Source organism: Podarcis melisellensis (assembly GCF_964234715.1).
Source record: "Podarcis melisellensis genome assembly, chromosome: 3".
NCBI lineage: Eukaryota > Metazoa > Chordata > Lepidosauria > Squamata > Lacertidae > Podarcis > Podarcis melisellensis.
The window spans coordinates 97,848,315-97,867,692 of NC_138530.1; the positions used below are offsets into that span (position 1 = coordinate 97,848,315).

At 44.8% G+C, this 19,378-nt stretch overlaps 1 protein-coding gene and 1 long non-coding RNA gene across 3 annotated transcripts; both read left to right on the top strand.

The window, feature by feature from the left end:
* The first annotated feature begins 6,879 nt into the window (after positions 1-6,879).
* On the top strand, positions 6,880-16,435 carry KBTBD11 (kelch repeat and BTB domain containing 11). 2 transcript variants are annotated; one of them, XM_081906229.1, is made up of 2 exons: positions 6,880-7,322; positions 12,379-16,435. In XM_081906229.1, exons 1-2 carry the CDS (start codon positions 7,298-7,300, stop codon positions 14,409-14,411), a joined length of 2,058 nt encoding a protein of 685 aa, XP_081762355.1. In that variant the 5' UTR covers positions 6,880-7,297; the 3' UTR covers positions 14,412-16,435. The 2 variants fall into 2 exon arrangements, with proteins under 2 accessions (XP_081762355.1, XP_081762356.1); XM_081906230.1 differs by having other exon boundaries at positions 6,881-7,151.
* A 293-nt stretch (positions 16,436-16,728) lies between these two features.
* LOC309366412 lies at positions 16,729-18,178 on the top strand. The gene is made up of 2 exons (XR_014166700.1): positions 16,729-16,855; positions 17,337-18,178. It is a non-coding gene; the product is annotated as an uncharacterized lncRNA (long non-coding RNA).
* Positions 18,179-19,378: the final 1,200 nt, after the last annotated feature.

Consider the following 19,378-nt stretch of genomic DNA (forward strand, 5'->3'; position numbering starts at 1 on the left):
AGGACTTGCCGATCAGAAGGTTGGCGGTTCGAATCCCTACAACGAGGTGAGTTCCCGTTGCTCAGTCCCTGCTCCTGCCAACCTAACAGTTTGAAAGCACAAAGTGCAAGTAGATAAATAGGTACCGCTCCAGCGGGAAGGTAAATGGCATTTCCATGCGATGCTCTGGTTCGCCAGAAGCGGCTTAGTCATGCTGGCCACATGACTCGGAAGCTGTACGCCGGCTCCCTTGGCCGTGAGCTGTTTAGAGGATAAGGTTTCACACTGAGAAATCCTGCTGCATCATGCTAGGGTAATTGATTGCTAAGTTAAAGGATACTGAAGCACCTGCAGTGGTGGGTGCAGTGAGATGAGCGCCCAAACCCCAGAGTCGGTCACGACTGGACCTAATGGTCAGGGGTCCCTTTACCTTTACCTTTGCAGAACTGATAAGTACTAACAAGGTTCCACTGAAAAGTCCAGCATCTACTATGGCCCAGCTGGGTCAGAGAGTGGCTAGTAGTCATCATTGCCTCGCTGAGCTTCTCGAGGAGAAAGGATGGGTTATGAATTTAATAAATAAATGACTTCCTCTAGTTTGATGCAAAAAATTAGAATTTATTCAGGGAAATCTCCACAATCCTGGCTGAGGGCATCTATCTATCTATTCATTCTACCTCTAACCTGAATTCATTGACCAACCATGACAAATACCCCAAATCCCTATTTTTGCCTGTTTAGTTCCTCCCTGGGAACAAAAGAAATGGACATTACTACTGACTGCATTCCTCAGCAGATGGGCTGTTCAGTACAGTTTTTGCAGACAAGTATATTTTAAACCATTGCTTTGAATTCTCTTTCTGATTGCTATGACATCCCCAAGGTCAGCCTTTCTCTGATAATCCATGATAAATTTGTTTGCTTTTTTTGGGCCCAGTACCTGGCTAGAGTTGTGCCAAGATTACATCATGTTAAGTCACTCGCCACAAGATTTCTAGGTCTGTTTCTTGCAGACCTCACTTTTCTATGGAAAGTGATGTGGGAATAAAACTGCTAGCACATTTGTAATGCTAAGCAGGGTCCTCTATGGTTTCAAATTGGATGGGAGACCGCTTGTTGAGATTCCTGTATTGCAGGGGTTGGACCAGATGAGTCTCCAGGGTCTCTTCCAACTATGCAATTCTATGATTCTAAACAACAACAAAGAACGGCAAATTAGCAAGGTAAATCTGGGCAGTCATAAAGGAGAAAGGGAGAATTGAAAGGGAGACTCTTGGCTCTGCCTTCATTTTTCAAAATCCTTGAATTATTATTAAGGTCAGCTGATAAAATCTCCTGATCTGCAATGTTGATAGAACATAATAAAAATTATGCCTGCTCATGTTGGCTAGGTTTTGTAGTCAGTGCTGAGCTGTTTAGTGGATAAGGTTTCGCACTGTGAAATCCTGCTGCATCATGCTAGAGTAATTGACTGCTAAGTTAAAGGATACTGAAGCACCTTCAGTGGTGGTTAGCTGACTGGAAAATGCCAGTGTTCAAACAGCACCTTTATTATGACCAGTTCCAAGATGCAAGGTTCAGGGAGAGGGAGGTGATGTATGTTTCTGTTCAGCACACTAGAAGCAAACATTTGGACAGTGTGTGGGCTGGATGCATGGGCTCTCTGAGGCTCACCAACACTTTTGAACACTTCCCCTGGTGCTTGTGTAGCCTCTGGTCACCCCTCTGTCTCCTTTGTCACGAGATGGCGAGGGTTGTTTACCTTGTCCGCCCTTGAAACACATAGAGATGAAGCAGCATAGAGATGAAGTTGGAAAAGTGGTGTTTTATCTCACTTTCAGCTCTGGGTGTTCTTCAAGGCTCAGGTTGGTACCTGAGCAGCTGAACAGAAAGCTGAGTGACCAAGAGGGTAGAGAGGGAAGTAGGGAGGATAGGAGCAGAAGGGAGAGAGGGGGAAATGACACAGCCAGTGAGGAGAACAGTGAGGTGCCACAGGAATCACAAGAGAAAGAAAAAGAAAATGGAGAGAGAAGGGTTTTTTCCCTCCTAAGTCCTTCTACGCATCCAAAGATGCTCCCATCACCACCATCCAAAGATGCTCCCGAGTCTGAATCATGGAGACTTCTTTATTTCTATGCAATTTACGGTAGCTGTTTTAAATCACCTGAGGAGACTTATTGGTTAGAGGAGGCTCACTGCATCAAACTGTTGCCCTCAAACTAATGGAAGGGATGGAACTAATGTAAATGGGATGGAAGTGATGTGCTGCGCAGGGCTGGGCTGGGCAGCCCTCTCCTTCATGTGAATGTTTGTGCAAAAGTAATTTGAATGCCTGCTTAAGGCTGAAGTGTTAAACTCATGCTTCAAAATGAGAGTTCTCCAGAAGGAAACAAAGACACACAGCTTGACCTGCCTTTCGAGAGAGGTTTGTTCCATAGCGTTTTCAGAAAGAAGAAAGAAGGACCTGATCAGGGGTTGAATTAAATTCTCACCTTACAAACAATGATAGGCTGGCATTACTTTGTAATAAAATGCCTTGTTGAGATGGCTCAGGACTCAGGAGGTTTGGGGGCTATGCAGCTTGTTTGTTCTCTGAACACACACACACACACACACACACCGGAACTTATTCTCTGTGTAGTTATGCATGTGTGGTCCTAATCAGGGAAATTTATTCCTGGGAGCTTAGTTTTTGTTGTCATAGAGATTGTTTGGAGAAATTCATACTTACGAGATGGAATAAATGTACTTTTCTCAAGCACTCTGGGAGTATAATAATACAACCAGTTATGGATAATGAAGAAGTTTAATAAGCACTTTGAGAGTAGATGTAATGACACAATCTCTTTAAGACACATCCTGTAGTTAAGTCAAATTGCTCAAAGTGCAGTTTTGACCGCTACTTTACTTAAACCAAATAAAAAACCCTTCCTTCCTAAAATTTCCCATGAGGCAGTTTCTCAAAAATGTTTGGTGATGGGACAGTTTTAAAAAACAAAGCAAAATACAGCTTTTCATTTTCATGTTGACTCAGCTAAAACATCTTTTTCGGGTACGAAACACCCTCAGTTTCATTGGGAGTTCAGCACATGCTTTAACTTGTTCATGTTGACATTAGCAGGACTAAAAATTGTTTCTGTTGGCTCTAAAGTTAGTCCTGCTTAGAGTAGACCCTCAAATTATTAACATCATTTACTCTAAGCATGACTATGTCTGGATTCAGCCTGAGTCAGTGCCTTTATGCTGTAAAAGGTCTTCTCAATTTTGTTTTATTTGACATTGTTTGCTTGTTTTATTCTATGTTTATATGAAGGACAGTTTGCTATATCCAATAATTTAAAAACATTTCTGGAAATGTAAGATCTTAGCAAATATTAGTCTTACAAACCTGTATCCACAGTCTTGTTGACAAGAGCATTTGAGAGCCACTGCTTTGTAAAGTTAAAGGTTTTTAATGGGCCACACTATTGAGACTTGGAGAATAAACCTTCTGTAAGTCAGCCTGGATAGCTCAGTTCGTGACAGCGTGGTGCTGATAATGCCAAGGTTGCAGGTCTGATCAAACATGGAACAGTTGCATGTTCCTGCATTGATCCCTTCCAGCTCTTATGTGTCCAGTTCTCATTATGGGACTAAACTATTGGTAGTGCTTCCATAAGCAAAACAGAAAAACCCATTGCTTCATACCTGGATAGCTTTAAATTCCATTTGGGGAGGACCAATAGCTCTGTGGTGGAACACATGCTTCTCACAAAGAAGATCCCATGTCCAATCTCAGACATCTCCAGTTTTAAAAAGGATAGAAGGTAATGGGAGTGACATTTATCAGAGTAGACAGTGAGCCACATGGATAGCTTGATCTGGTATAAGGCAGATTCCTATATAAAAAGTTCCATTAAAACCAAGGAGACACAAACGTCTCTCCTGGTATGCCCCGCAGAGGACCTTAAGGTCCATAGTTTAGAGGTCCCGAGCCCTAAGGAAGTCAGACTATCCTCCACCGGGGCCGGGGCCTTTTCAGTGATGGCTCCAACTTGGTGGAATGCTCTGTCCCATGAGACCAGGGCCCTGCAGGATTTAACCTCCTTTTGCCGGGCCTGTAAGACAGAGCCTGGCTTTTAATTTGAACTTAGCCTGATCTTTTATTCCCCTTCCTTCCCTCCCCCTTCCCCTTTTTATGAAGATTACCCACTTTGAGATCCCACAGCTAATTCTCCCCTGGTCTCCTCGCTGGCCCAAATAGGACTAATTTAGCCAGCTAGCTCTGGTGATCATCTAATGTTTATTGGATGGATTTCCCCCCTAAATTGATTTTTGAATTCTGAATTTATTGTTATTCATGTTTTATACTGTATTTTATGCCCTTTTTTTGTTGCATCAATTAAGTGTTTTAAATTTGTTGCTAGCTGCCCTGAGCCCAGTTTTCTGAACCGGGAAGGGCAGGGTATAAATAAAATTATTATTATTATTATTATTATTAGAGAAGGTTATACACCTTTTGATTCTAATGAGTTGTGCCTGTCACATTCACATCTAAGTGTGGCTGGGCAACGTGGAATCTCCGTCCAGCAATGAGACTGATGTTTGGTGAAAGGGCCGTGCTGTTTTAACAGGAAAAAGCAAAACTGGGGAACATGTGGCGAAGAAATGCATAGGTAGGCAAGTGCTTAGGAAATATGACCTTCCGTATGTATATTAACAACACTTCTCTTGCTCAAAATGCAATCTCAGAAGGCTGCTTATGTTTGCCAAGACTTTCTTTGCCAATTTTAAGTCTCTGTTTGCTCGTTGAGGGGGCACGGGTCCAGGATATTGCTAGTGACTCACCGCCAAGACTGTCAGCACAATTCAGGGTTGCTGGAGGTTCCATGTCCGCTGTCTTCTTACATTTCCATTCATCCCGGACTAAATCAACAGCAGTAACAACAACAAAAATCTACAAATTCGTTAAGTCTTATTTAATAAATGAAATGTTTCACAGATGACAGGCTAGGCTCTCCATCTTTAACAGAAATGTACCACAAGCTTTCCCCCGCGTATGTAGTAAGATTCTGTGGGCACATCATGCAAACTAATCATTAAAGCTGGATTTGATTTGGTTGGTGTGTGCATGCATGTGCATGCTCAGGTTTTGCTCTATATTTAAGAAGCTTTAGGAGTCCTGCATGTACTTGCTTAAGAGTTTTTTTCTCATTTTTGCAAAGCTTCGATGAAGAGGACTTTGCAGGATCGGCTTGTTTCGTAAGCACAGCCTAGACTGGAAACTGAGTTTGGAAATTAAAAATGAAAGCGACTTTTTGGAAAGTAAAGCATCTGCCAAACCTGGACCACAAACTTTCCAAGGAAAATGATTTTCTTTCTGGTGAGGAAGGCAAACTGAGTAAATCCTGAAAAATGAACTGTGGATGCAAGAAAAGAAAACAAAACCATGGGACCAAAACCACCTGAAATGAAATTCACTGCTGGCAAAAGATAACTGACTTGCATGTTTTACATGTCAAATAAAAATGAGAATGGAAAACAAAATATAGATAAAATTGGTGAATGTGAGTTACAACCTCTGCTATGAAGTTATTGGGTATTCTATAAAAAAAAAAAACCCTGCAAGGTGCCGTGATTTTTGGACAATTGGTAAAACCATGATAAAGAATACCCTGAACTGCTACTTTAAACTAACCAGATTTGTAAGTCAGTTGAATAACTTGGGATCCTTATGGCTCAAATGCTGAAATTAGCTGCTTTTGCAAATACAGTGGTACCTCGGGTTACATACGCTTCAGGTTACAGACTCCGCTAACCCAGAAATAGTGCTTCAGGTTAAGAACTTTGCTTCAGGATGAGAACAGAAATTGCGCTAAAGTGGTGCTTCAGGTTATGAACAGTTTCAGGTTAAGTACAGAGCTCCGGAACGAATTAAGTACTTAACCCAAGGTACCACTGTACATGCTTGGGATACCATTCGAGGCAAACTATCAATATGCGTATTTTAATGCTGGGCTATAATTTTAGATAACAGATTTGAGTATCCAACTTAACTGTTGGTCTCAGCTCAGCACCAAACCATTATTTATTTTCTTACATCGATATCCTTCCTTTCACTTCTCATGGAACCTTTCCTCCCATTGCATAAATGGGGGAGATTCTGATGGAGGGGGATACAGGGTTATCTCCCCTCTCCTGCCAGGCCATAATCGCAGTCCAACTTGGGGTCCAGCCATGTCAGCTTCTTCTTTTAAACAACTATGAAAGGGCAAATGATGTGAAAAATGCCATGTCTAGTTTGACCCTTAATTTTATAAAATCAGTCAGTCTCCTCCAGGGAAAGTGAGCAGAGGATCACAGTGTTATTATGTGATATTTCAAAGAATGGCTGTATTTAGGTTTACAGGTTTGAATGCAGTATTCATTTTGGTCCCATTGCATGGGCTGGATGCATCTTTTGATGTGGGTGGAAATGTAAACTTCACATCCATGCCTGCTGGATTAATTGCCCAGTAGATGTGTTTCACCAAATATGTAGGATGGAACACTCCTAATTAGCGGATAGGAGCATTATAATCTTCTATTCCAGTAAGTAGTAGGCAAACTCTAAAACAAACAGCAGTTTTGGGTCCTATACTGTATTAGAGGAACACCTAGAAAAAGAAAGTTGGTTTAGCTTATGGGATACAGAATCCACTATTAAAGGAAACTAAACTACAGTACAGTGGTACCTCAGGTTAAATACTTAATTCGTTCTGGAGGTCCGTTCTTAACCTGAAAGTGTTCTTAACCTGAAGCACCACTTTAGCTAATGGGGCCTCCTGCTGCTGCCGCGCCGCCGGAGCACAATTTATGTTCTCATCCTAAAGCAAAGTTCTTAACCTGAGGTACTATTTCTGGGTTAGCAGAGACTGTAACCTGAAGTGTATGTAACCCGAGGTACCACTGTAATGATATAAAAGTGTACTTTGGGGAAATCAGTTCAGACAAAATACATGTAGAATTGTTTCATTTTTAAAACTGAACGATAACCAAAACTGTTTTTATCATATAGGTGGGTCGGAAGATGCACAGTGAATCGGTGAGAAATGGAATACCTTTTTGACACTGACTGAAGGAAATTCCCGTGCCAGCTTGCTGACCCAAGGGGGAGATTGATGCAGAACCTCCCCTTAAAATGTTCTGAAAATGTACAGTATTGCCATTAATTTATTCCACTGAAATAACTGCAGAAATATATTCTGGAATGACGATATTCAATGCTCACTGATAGTCAATAATTATTATTACTATAATAAAGGACCACATTCTCAAGTCCATTGAAGGAGCACTGAGGATGCCATCGATCACAAGAGCTTCAGGTAGCAGAACCATCCATTAACTTCTTCTTATAAGTTTCAGCTGTCAACCAATTAGCAAATATTAACTGATCAATAGTTCCAACTAAACATTTGTATCACCAGGCCATCATGAGGTCCAGCTTTTCCCATTGCATTAATGCAGTGTCTGTAAAAGCTGCACTCTGCAGAATTATCCTTCCTTTGCATGTGTTTGTGTGTGTGTATGTACGTGTGTATACAAGGATCCTGCACCATTGCAGGGGGGAAGTCAGAGTCCCTTGATCACAAGTAGATGATTTAATGAGTTAACCACTTAGCTGACCTGTTGGATCCACTAGCCTTAGATAGCATTATTCTGCCTTTATAGACCCATCTTTCTTTTTTTTTAAATTAATTTTTATTAAAGTTTCCACCACATTTTCAACACAAACAAATACAAAACAATTAAACGTAAAACAGATATACTTCTGAATCTTAGTTTCATGTGCCTTACTTTCTCGACTTCCTCATACCTCCCCTTGCTGCATTCTCCTGTCAATAAATTTTAAGCAAATCCCCAGCTTGTTTCAACTTAATCTTAATAACTCTCATTTTCATTCTCTTATCTATTACCGCAGTTAACCCCTATCTTCCCATTCAGCACCAACCTATCTTTCACCAATTTTTGCATATTTCTTTAAATAGTCCTTAAATTTTTCCCAGTCCTCTTCCGCGGTTTCTCTTCCCTGGTCTCGAATTCTACTCGTCATCTCCGCCAGGCTCATATAGTCAATCACCTTCATCTGCCATTCTTCCACGGTGGGTAACTCCTGTGTCTTCCAGTATTTTGCGATGAGTATTCTTGCTGCTGCTGTGGCGTACATAAAAAAAGTTCTATCTTTCTTTAACACCAATTGGCCAACCATGCCCAGGAGAAAGGCCTCTGGTTTTTTAGTAAAGGTGTACTTAAGTACCTTCTTCAGTTCATTATAGATCTTTTCCCAGAAGACCTTAATCCTAGGGCACGTCCACCAAAGGTGGTAAAACGATCCTTCCATTTCCTTACATTTCCAACATTTGTTATCGGGCAAATGGTATATTTTAGCCAGTTTGACTGGGGTCATGTACCACCTATAGATCATTTTCATAATATTTTCTCTCAAGGCATTACATGCCGTGAACTTCATCCCGGTGGTCCATAACTTTTCCCAGTCAGCAAACATAATGTTATGACCAATGTCCTGTGCCCATTTAATCATTGCCGATTTGACCATTTCATCTTGTGTATTCCATTTCAACAGCAGGTTGTACATTCTTGACAAATTCTTAGTACTGGGTTCTAACAGTTCAGTTTCTAATTTTGATTTTTCCACCTGGAAGCCAATTTTCCTGTCCATTTTAAAGACTTCCATTATCTGGTGATAGTGAAGCCAATCTCTTACTTTCCCTTTTAACATCTCAAAGCTTTTCAATTTCAATCTGTCCCCCTCTTGCTCCAACATTTCCCAATATCTCGGCCAATTAGCCTCCATATTAAGTTTTTTAACGGCTTTTGCTTCCATTGGCGACAACCACCTCGGAGTTTTACTTTCCAACAGATCTTTGTATCTAATCCAGACATTATATAATGCTTTCCTGACAATATGATTTTTAAATCCTTTATGAACTTTAACCTTGTCATACCACAAATATGCATGCCACCCAAAGAAATTATTAAAGCCTTCCAAGTCCAATATATCAGTATTCTCAAGGAGTAGCCAATCTTTCAACCAGCAGAAAGCCGCTGATTCATAATACAGTTTAAGGTCTGGCAGGGCAAATCCACCCCTTTCTTTCACATCAGTTAGTATCTTAAATTTTATTCTTGGCTTTTTGCCCTGCCAGACAAATTTGGAAATATCTTTCTGCCACTTCTTGAAACAATCCATTTTGTCCAATATTTGTAATGTTTGGAACAAAAACAACATTCTGGGCAATACATTCATTTTTATAACAGCAATACGACCTAACAAGGAAAGCTTCATATTTGACCAAATTTCTAGATCTTTTTTTTACTTCCGTCCAAGTTTTCTCATAATTATCTTTAAATAAGTTCAGATTTTTAGATGTCATATTTATACCCAGATATTTCACTTTCTTAACCACCATTAACCCTGTCTCGTTCTGAAACTTTTCTTTTTCCGTTATTGTTAAATTTTTCTCCAAAACCTTCGTTTTACACTTATTCAGTTTAAATCCTGCCACTTGACCGAATTCTTGAATTAATTCTAAAACTCTTTTAGTACTGGATTCAGGCTCTTGTAATGTAAGTACCAAATCATCTGCAAATGCTCTCAGTTTATAATGTTTCGCTCCGACCTGTATTCCTTTAACCAACTGGTCCTTTCTGATCATATTCAGCAAGACCTCCAGGACCGATATAAAAAGTAATGGAGAGATTGGGCATCCCTGTCGTGTTCCTTTTTCAATGGTAAACTCTTCTGTAACCACATTATTTACAATTAATTTTGCCTTTTGTTCAGAATATATCGCACTTATACCGTTTTCAAACCCTTGACCTACCCCCATCCCCTGTAGATTTTTTATCATAAAACTCCAAGAAATATTATCAAAGGCTTTCTCCGCGTCCACAAATATCAGAACTGCTTTAGTGCTAATGTTCTCTTCCAACTGTTCCAAAATATCGACTAAGTTCCTTACATTGTCTGATAAATGTCTTCTCGGGGAGAAAGCCTGCTTGATCCCCATGAATCTCCTCCATCAAAACTACTTTCAGTCTTTTTGCTAAAATGTCAGCAAAAATTTTATAATTTTATAATATAGACCCATCTTTCCATAGGCTTATACTATGGGCAAACCACAGTTTAAATAGGAGACTGATAACCCAGGGCTAAATCGGTTCCTGCTTAAAGGCTGTGCAGTCTTGCCATCAGAGATAGACGGTAACTTTAGAAGTCCAACTCTGCTTGATGTAGGGTCTGCTCGATGCAGCAGAGCAACTACAGCATCCCTGATGGATGGCTGCCCACTCTGGCATCACCTTTGAAAAATACTCAAGGTCAGACTGATGTGAATTGGTGCCCAACAATATGTGTGGTGCCATAGGGTCCTCTGAATGCCTTGCTCTCTTTCCATTCACAACTGATGCACATACAGCAGTATCGAGAGGATAGTAGTGGCTGATCATATACAGCACTACAATGTCAACATTTATTTTATTTATTCATTTGCTGCATTTATATCCCACCTTTTTTGCTCCATGGAGCCTGGTGGCTTCCATAGTTCTCCCACCCCTCATCCCCCCAACAATCCTGGGAGGTAGATTAGGCTGAGAGGCAGTTGCTGGTCCAAGGCCACCGAGTGAGCTTCATGGACAAGTGGGGATTTGAACCCTAGTCTCCCAGGTCCTAGTCCTCTAACCACTACACCACCAATGGTTCCTGTTTGGTGTTGTTTGCTACTGGTCATCCTTCAAAAAGCAGGGCCACGTACAAGAGTGATTGGAAGATGCAGTCTTAGGTGAGCTGAATTTTATTTGCATAATAGCTTTGCTGGGCACTCAAGTTACCAGTTCTCAGAAGTCTTTCCAAACTGCAAATTGTATAGTCAAGTCTCCCCCCACACAGATTGGAGTCTTAGTTATGCATCAAAGCATTTAAAGAGGTACTACTGTTTCAGTGTGTGACCAAACTCATTCCACAGGCTCCGAACTGAACTTTGTGCTCTACTGATATTGTATGAATTGGCTGCTGGACTCATTGCTTTCCTGCTTAAGTCTGCAGTTTTCTCGGTGCAATTGAGGCTGCAAAATAATGTGTGCTCATATGGAAGCCAGATCCCATCAAAAAACTCATGGAACTTACTTCTCAGTAAGAACAGATAGGATCTGGCGAAGAAGCTATCTCACCGCAAACCAATGCACCTTTAGTTGGAAGTAAATGCTGGTGAACTCAGGCTACTTCTGAGTAGGCCCATGACCATCAGATCATTACTGTACTTTTGTGCAGAAATAGCCCTTATAAATATTAAAGGTAGGATGGTGTAGATTTTTTTAACCAGAGCATCAATTGACAATAGGTATACTGCTTCCATTTCTAAAGCGGCAAGTTTTCAGTTCTCAAGACTATACAGTTCAGTTTGAAAGTAAGGTGAAATCTAAAAGCTGGCTCAGAGCATGGAGTGTAGGAACTCGGAGGAAGAAATCATGTAAACACACTAAGCTCTGCTTAGATTGTATAATCGCCAGAGGTTAAATTTGCCTTGGTGCAGAATGTTAAGTTTGATTTGACAGGGTGAGAACAAGACTTTGCTAATAGGGTAGACAGGCTTACAGAAATATTCAGGTTGGAAATGAGGAAAGTGGATAACCACTTCCGATCCACTGCAGAACCATGTGATTTACTGAGAAGATATAAAGCCATCTTGAGGGTGCCATAAAATGACTTTGGAAGAATAGGGGCTGGGTACAGTGGCGTAGCGTGGGGGGTGCAGGGGCCGGGCTGGGCGCAACATCTGGGGGTTAGGGTTAGGGGGCGCAAATCCACGGTTAGGGGGCACAAATTACTTGCCTTGCCCCGGGTGCTGACAACCCACGCTACGGCACTGGCTGGGTATCAGGAAATCCCCTGCACAGATCTTCCGGCCCCACCTCCCTAGGACCTGCGATAATTTACTATATTATATGTAGGCTTTGCAATGCCACTCCGTGATATTGTGACCGCGAACAGCGCGAGCTGAACTACATACACCCTTCGGCAGTTCAAAAGTTCAGCGGTGAGCGGCTCTCTAGCTGCTGAGAGAAGCCCGACGGCTGGGAAACTAGTGCGGAAATTGAACAAGCGCCAAGGGGAAGGGAAAAAACCAACAAAAACCCAACCCAAGCTAAGAGCTGAGCAAAAGCGAGCGTCCGCAGTTGCCTCCAGAGCTGCCAGGCAGCACGAGGGGAGGCAGTGGGAGGAAAAGGAGGTGCCTGCGAGGGAGGGCAAGAGAAGCAGGAGACAGAGAAAGAGAGAGAGGGCTGGCTGGCTGGCTAGCAGGCAGGCGAGAGCCCTCCGAGGGCCGATGGAGAACTCAGCGCTGTCTTGTGTCCTTCCCCCAGGTGAGAATGGGACTGTCGGCGAGGTCGAGGCGCGCTGCGGGGAGATGGAGATGGCGCAGCCGGCGGCGCAGCTAGCGTCCCCGAAGAAAGCTGCCGGCGGCGAGCAAGCGGCGGCGAGGAGCAGCCCGCCGTCCGCCCCGATGGAGCGGCGCGCTGCGGCAGACGGCGAGGACGGCATCCTCGGCAGCGGCGGAACCAGCGCCGAATCGCCCGCGCCCTGTGGCTTCAGCTCCTCGCTGTGCTTCAGCTCTCCCGGAGACAAAGCCCCGGCGCCCGAGCGCGACGCAGCCTCCTCGCCGTCGTCGGCGGGCAGCGGCGGAGGCAGCCGCGTGGTGCAAAGCCAGTGGGAGATCAACAACGCGGCGTCCGAGTCGGAGGAGGAGGAAGGTGGAGGGGAAGGCAGCAGCAGCAGTAGCAGCAGCCAGCCGTCGTCGTCGTCGCAGCAGCCGCCGTCGTCCCCTCCGGCTGCCGCGCAGGCCGTCGGCGAAGGGCTCCTTCAGGACCCATGCGCCTCTCCGCCGGGGGGGACGCAGCCGGAGGAAGAGCCCGACCTGGTGATCGAGGTGTCGGGCCGTCGAATCCGCGCGCACAAGGCGGTGCTGGCGGCCAAGAGCGACTACTTCCGCGCGCGCTCGTCCAGGGACATCCTGCGCGTCAAGGGCGTGAGCTACGCGGCGCTGCGCCTGCTGCTCGACTACGTGTACACGGCGCGCATGGGCGACGTGCGCCACGACAACCTGGCCGAGGTGGTGAGCGGCGCGCGGGTGCTGCAGATGCCGTGCGCCCTGCACTGCGCCGCCGAGGCCATGAGGGCGCAGCTGCGCCTCGACAACTGCCTGCAGCTGCTGGCCCTGGCCAAGAAGCAGCGGCTGGCCGAGCTGCGCGAAGCCGCCTACCGCTTCATGAGCGATCATTACCTTCAGGTGCTGCGCGAGCCGGCCGTCTACGGGCGCCTCAGCGGCGCCGAGAGGGACCTGATTCTGCAGCGCCGCCTCGACGCTGGCAAGCCCTGCCTGCTGGTGGCCGAGGTGAGCGACGCCTTCGAGAGGCTCAACGCCGGGAGCAGGCCGCAGAGCCGAGAGAGCAGCAGGCCGCAGAGCCCCTCCTCCGTGGTGTCCCTGGACGACGGCGGCTACCTGCTCTACAGCTACCACGAGGCGGCCAAGGAGTGGAGGGTGCTGACCCGGCTGCCCGACGAGGCCAACGCCAAGGGGTGCGCCATGTGCGTGCTCTACAACTACCTCTTCCTGGCCGGGGGCATCTCCACAGGGCCGGGGGAACCCCGCGCCAGGCTCTCCGACAAGGTCTTTTGCTACAACCCCTTGACGGACACCTGGAGCCAGGTGAAGCCCATGGGGCAGCCTCGCTCACAGCTGAAGTTGCTGGCCCTCGACGGCTATCTCTACGCGGTGGGCGGCGAGTGTCTCTTCACAGTGGAGAAATACGACCCCCGGGCGGATCGGTGGAGCCCGGTGGCTCCTCTGCCGAAAGGGGCTTTTGCCGTGGCTCACGAAGCCACCACCTGCAACGGGGAGATCTACGTGTCGGGCGGGTCTCTCTTCTACCGCCTGCTCAAGTACGACCCCAAGCGGGATGAGTGGCAGGAGTGCCCGTACAACAGCAGCCGGCGACGCTCCGCCGACATGGTGTCCTACAAGAACTTCATCTACCGCTTCGACGTGAGCAGCAGCCGTGGGGAGCCGGGGCAGGCCGGTGGGGTGGAGGTCTTCCGGTACAATTCAGTGGCCAAGCACTGGAGTCAGTGTGCTTCCTTGCGCCCCAGTGGCAACCCGGTGCAGCCATTCCGCTGTGCCGCCTTGGGCAGCGCCATCTACTGTGTCAACCGGACTGGAATGCTGTGCTTTGCCCTGTCCCAGAATGGCGAGGTGGAAGCAGATGGTGGACTCAAGGGGAGCTTTGAGCCAGAACTTCTCAAAGCCCCATTTGATACTAAAGGGGTCCTTCTCCCGTTTGTACTTACCCTGCCGGAGAAAGAGAAAACGGGGGAGCCAGAAAGTCCTCTGACGTTATGAGAACTGACCTAGCTCTGGGAAGGCCGGCTGGAGTTTCTCTCAGTGCTTTGCTCTGATGAATATTGGCAGGACCAGGCCTCTGCCAAGGGAAGGGTCAGAGCAGGTGCATGGTCTCCAGCCTTCATTGGTGGTGGTAGTGGTTGGGGCTGCAGTTTAACTTGCAGAGGCTAATCCAAGGCGAAAAGTGTGTAACAGCCCCTTTGCACCGAAAGAAACAAACAGAAAGCCACTGTCAGAAGTTTACCAAATTAACACGTGCATGCACCACTATGGATGGAGAATTGGGATGGTGTCCCACCTAAAGCGTTGGCTAGCTGGCTGTAGCCTCTCAGAGCTCTCTAGCATAGTTCACATAGGAAATGGCTCACCTCTCAGCACAGATACAAAGCAGTCATTGCAAAGCTGCTAAAATAGATTAATTGTTGTGCAATGCCCGTGCCACTTTCCAGTCTAGAAGTATTTTGGAGATACATATATATAAAATTCAGGAAAGCAGCAACTTTCAAAGGAATTTCAGCTATGAAATGGTCCTTTTTGTAAATATGCATCTTTGGAAAAGGGGGATATTTCTTTTCTTTTTTTGCCTCCCTGACCTCTTGGCTTTCTTTTCTTGGATGCTCATAGTAATTACCAGAAGAAAAGCTGCTGGCAGTCCCCATTCAGAGAGTATACCTTTTAGGAAGATTAACAGGGGAAAGAAACAATGCTTCTTGTGTTGGAAGCAGTGGACTATAGAGCCAGGTCACAGTATCCTCCCTCCTTTCCCCCTTTTTAACATTTAATGGAGTCTTTATTGAAGACATGGCATTGTACAGCCTTAGGAAGTTGCATCCACAGTGTGTGATTTAACAGAATCCAGATTTCAAGGTTTTAAAAAAAGTTAAATGTCTCCCATATGTACATAGTGGGAGTAGAAAGCCTCCTATATGTACATTTTGGGTTTAGAGGTTAACTAAAACAAACAAATCAATGCATCAATTCAAATCTGAATTTTGCTTCTTTTTTTGTAAAGTTGTGCATATATATATATATATATATATATATATATATATATATGACACATCATAATTATCAATTTTGGTTTTAACATAACTGCTGACTTTCAATCATGGTTTTGTATTGTAACTCATTCATTCAAATCTTGGCAAATTGGCATGAATGAACATACCTGTGAATTCTTTGTAGGGGAGATTTCAGTTCGTTTCAGATCACTGCTGTTAACTGCAAATCAAGTCACTGAAAAGCCAAATGTGGTTTACTTGAAGCTTCTTGCACACAATTGAGATATTTCGCTTTGATGTCCGGAATCCTTCTGCAAGAAATAGCTCTTCCATTCTTCGCATAAGGAAACGAGAAGTTTGCTTAGACAAGGTGATTTCCATTCTGCCCAGGCAGCACCCTAGGTTGCAAACGAGACTGATTTATTGTAGTTAATAATTCACCTGTCAAGTTCCTTTTGTACAGAGAGGCCATATACTTTTGGTTTGTTTGTTTTCATTCTAAATCTTATGCTGAGTAATTGCTTGCCAGGCAGAATGTTCTCAGAAGAATATCAGCCTTCAGGCTTGCAGGCAGTCCCAGCATATTGGCTTCCAATATGGATTGCATCAAAACAATTATTTTCAGTCAATTTAAAATTTGACTAAGCTTTGTAAGCTTGCCTAAAAAACAACAACCCACTTGGGCTTACACAAGAGGCTTACACTAGCCCAGCAAATGTTTTCCTTCTGTCCTTTGAAGAGCTAACCACTACTGTTGAAAGCCCCTTCAGTTCCAAACACAAGTTTGCCCTGATAACACGTGGAAGGGGGAGAGGTTGCTTTTGGAGGAAAGCAAACCCCAAGCATCTCCCTGCTGGGAGAACTATTTTCTTGGTTTTTTGGATCCTAGCCATTGAGTTTTATGGAGCATATTCCAGCACGTGTTCTTGCCAAATAGATGAAGCTCATGCATGCTTATGTGGAAATAAATCCCAATGGAAATTAATCCCAAATTAAAAGTGAATCACTTACTTTTGCAATCTATCTGATTTTTATCCCATTCTTTCTTCATGAAGCAGCCCACCCGTTCCATCTTCCAACAACACTGAGATAGGTTACACCAGTGGTTTTCAACTATTGCGCCGTGGCACCCTGGGATGCCTTGAATGATGCTCGGGTACCGCAGGCAACACTGGCCTCTGTCCCTCTTTCTTTCCTTCCCTCCTTCCTCTGATGCCCTCTCATGTCTCTGCCTCTCAAAGGCTTCCCCAGCTGTTTGTTGCAGCAGCCCTGGCTACATGCTTTGCAGGTGAATGGTGCTTCAGGTGCTGGCCAGGGGAGAGGAGAGGAGGGTGTTCAAAAAGAGGTGAGGGCTTGCTGGCTCTGCAGGCAAGGGTTGACATAACTGGGCTTCTGAGGCTTGGAGCACGTTTCCCCACAGGGGAGCCACAGAAAGAATGTACCGTATTTTTCACTCTATAGGATGCACCAGACCATAGGACGCGCCTTGTTTTAGAGGGGGAGAACAAGAAAAAAATTTCTCCCCCTCTCTGCTCAGCGCCCCTTCAGCGAAGCAGCAGGAGAAACGGAGCCCCTTCCATTTCTCCTCCCTCTTAGCTGAAGGGGCGCTGCACAGCTCTCCCTCTCTGCTGAAGCCAGGAGAGTCTTGCTCTCCTGGCTTCAGTGAAAGGAACCTGAAGCCTTGAGAGCGAGAGGGGTCGGTGCACACCGACCCCTTTCGCTCTCCAGGTTTCAGCGAAAGCAACGCGAAGCCTCCGGAGCGCGGAGGGAGCGCTCCCTCTGTGCTTCGGAGGCTTTGCGTTGCTATCGCTAAAGCCAGGGAGCCTGCATTTGCTCCATAGGACGCACACACATTTCCCCTTAATTTTTGGAGGGGGAAAAGTGTGTCCTATAGAGCGAAAAATACGGTACTTGGTCAAGGGAGCTGTGGATTCAGAAAGGTTGAAAACCTCTGGGTTGGACAGTGGCTGATCCAATAGCATTCAGTAACACTCTTTGTAGCTACCCGGGTTTTCTGCTCAAATCTCCACCCTGCAGATGCCACAATTGCTCTCAGATGCTCTGAAATGCATTTTGTCTTTCATCTTCTAAGTGAAGCCTTCCAACCATGAAATATTTAAAAGGTGCATTTATTTTATAAACACATGCAGATTAATTTACTGCACTGATGTGTTTCATATTAGCTCGGAGAAACATACAAACAGATCCTGTATTATGGTGTACATTGACTTCAGGCAGCACATCCACCCATGGAAATTTCCAATGGACCCAGTGGGGCTCTGTTTTCCCACCTTCCACTCCCCATAAATGTTCACACAACAAGTGGGCGTTACAGTTTCTAGCACCCATCCCATGTACCCTTCCCATGTTTCCCCTCTGCCCAATTCAAGTGACTTGGGCATAGAAGCAGCTTGTATGAATGCAGGAGGGATGGATGAGGAATTGGGAGGCTTGCAGAGACATTTCATTCCTGCTGATGCCCTCTCATGCTGCCGGAAGGAGGTTGTGTGTGAAACAGGGCTCCGTTGGAATCTTCACCATGTGCTTAATATATATTTTTTAAGGATTATCATTCAGCGAATATTTGACCTTTATCCCAGGGACAGCTGCTTAAAGCAAGTAACAACTTTACTTCAGAAAAGGCCCATAGAGTCTTAAAATGCGTGATCATTCCTTACAAAATGTTAATGTTAAAATTTACTGTTTCCAACGAAAGCAGAAGATCCTATAATAAAAGGCATCATTTAAGTGGTGTGAAATATCGCATCATTATAAAACATCACTTAAAAATGGTCATGGTTGTGAAATGTTTAGCTATATGGGTTTTTCTTTAAAATTGGTAGGAACTGCAGGGTTGGTGTCTCTTAAAACTGATAAAGATTTTTATTTTTGAAAAACTGCACTTATTTCTAATCTGGAATTATCTTGATTTGGTCCTATACTTTTTGGCAATGGAAGGACTGAGCAGTTACCGTATTTTTCGCTCTATAAGACGCACCAGACCATAAGATGCACCTACTTTTTGGAGGAGGAAAACAAGAAAAAAAATATTCTGAATCTCAGAAGCCAGGACAGCAAGAGGGATCGCTGCGCAGTGAAAGCAGCAATCCCTCTTGCTGTTCTGGCTTCTGGGATAGCTGCGCAGCCTGCATTCGCTCCATAAGACGCACACACACATTTCCCCTTACTTTTTAGGAGGGAAAAAGTGAGTCTTATAGAGCAAAAAATACGGTAAGTTTGCTGTTGTTTGCTGGTCAGATTACACTTTTCCTCTTTGTCCCAAAAGTCCCTGCGGTGCCTCCCCCCCCCCCACTTATTAATTAAAAAGAAAAGTGAAGACTAAATATAAAAAAGGTCTTAGGAACTGTTTTGATGAAAGGGACAAATTATTGGCTAGGTATAAGAATAATAGATGGCATCTTTCTGTCTTGGGAGACAAGGGATGAGGTCAAATGGTTGGCAGGTTGCAATGCTTGCTGTGGTTGTAGAAACCAATACGGGAGAGACATGTTTCGTTGCCACTGGGGCAGATGAAGGCAGCCAGTTGTTCTGCTACAGATGCACCATGACGTTTCTTCTCTCTGCGCTCCTCCCGGCAGTCATTCCTCCTCTGGCCACTACTGTAGATGATATTTGGAGGCAATTCAGTCCAGTTCAGGAGTCCCTTATCACCTAATCCAATTTCCCTTAAATAATAATAATTAAAAAAATTTATTTATACCCTGCTCTTCCTGGTTCAGAAAACTGGGCTCAGGGCAGCTAACAACAAATTTAAAACACTTAATTGATGCAACAAAAAACAGCATAAAGTACAGTATAAAACATGAATACAGTGGTACCTCGGGTTACATACGCTTCAGGTTACAGACTCCACTAACTCAGAAATAGTACCTCAGGTTAAGAACTTTGCTTCAGGATGAAAACAGAATTTGTGCTCCGGCAGCAGCAGGAGGCCCCATTAGCTAA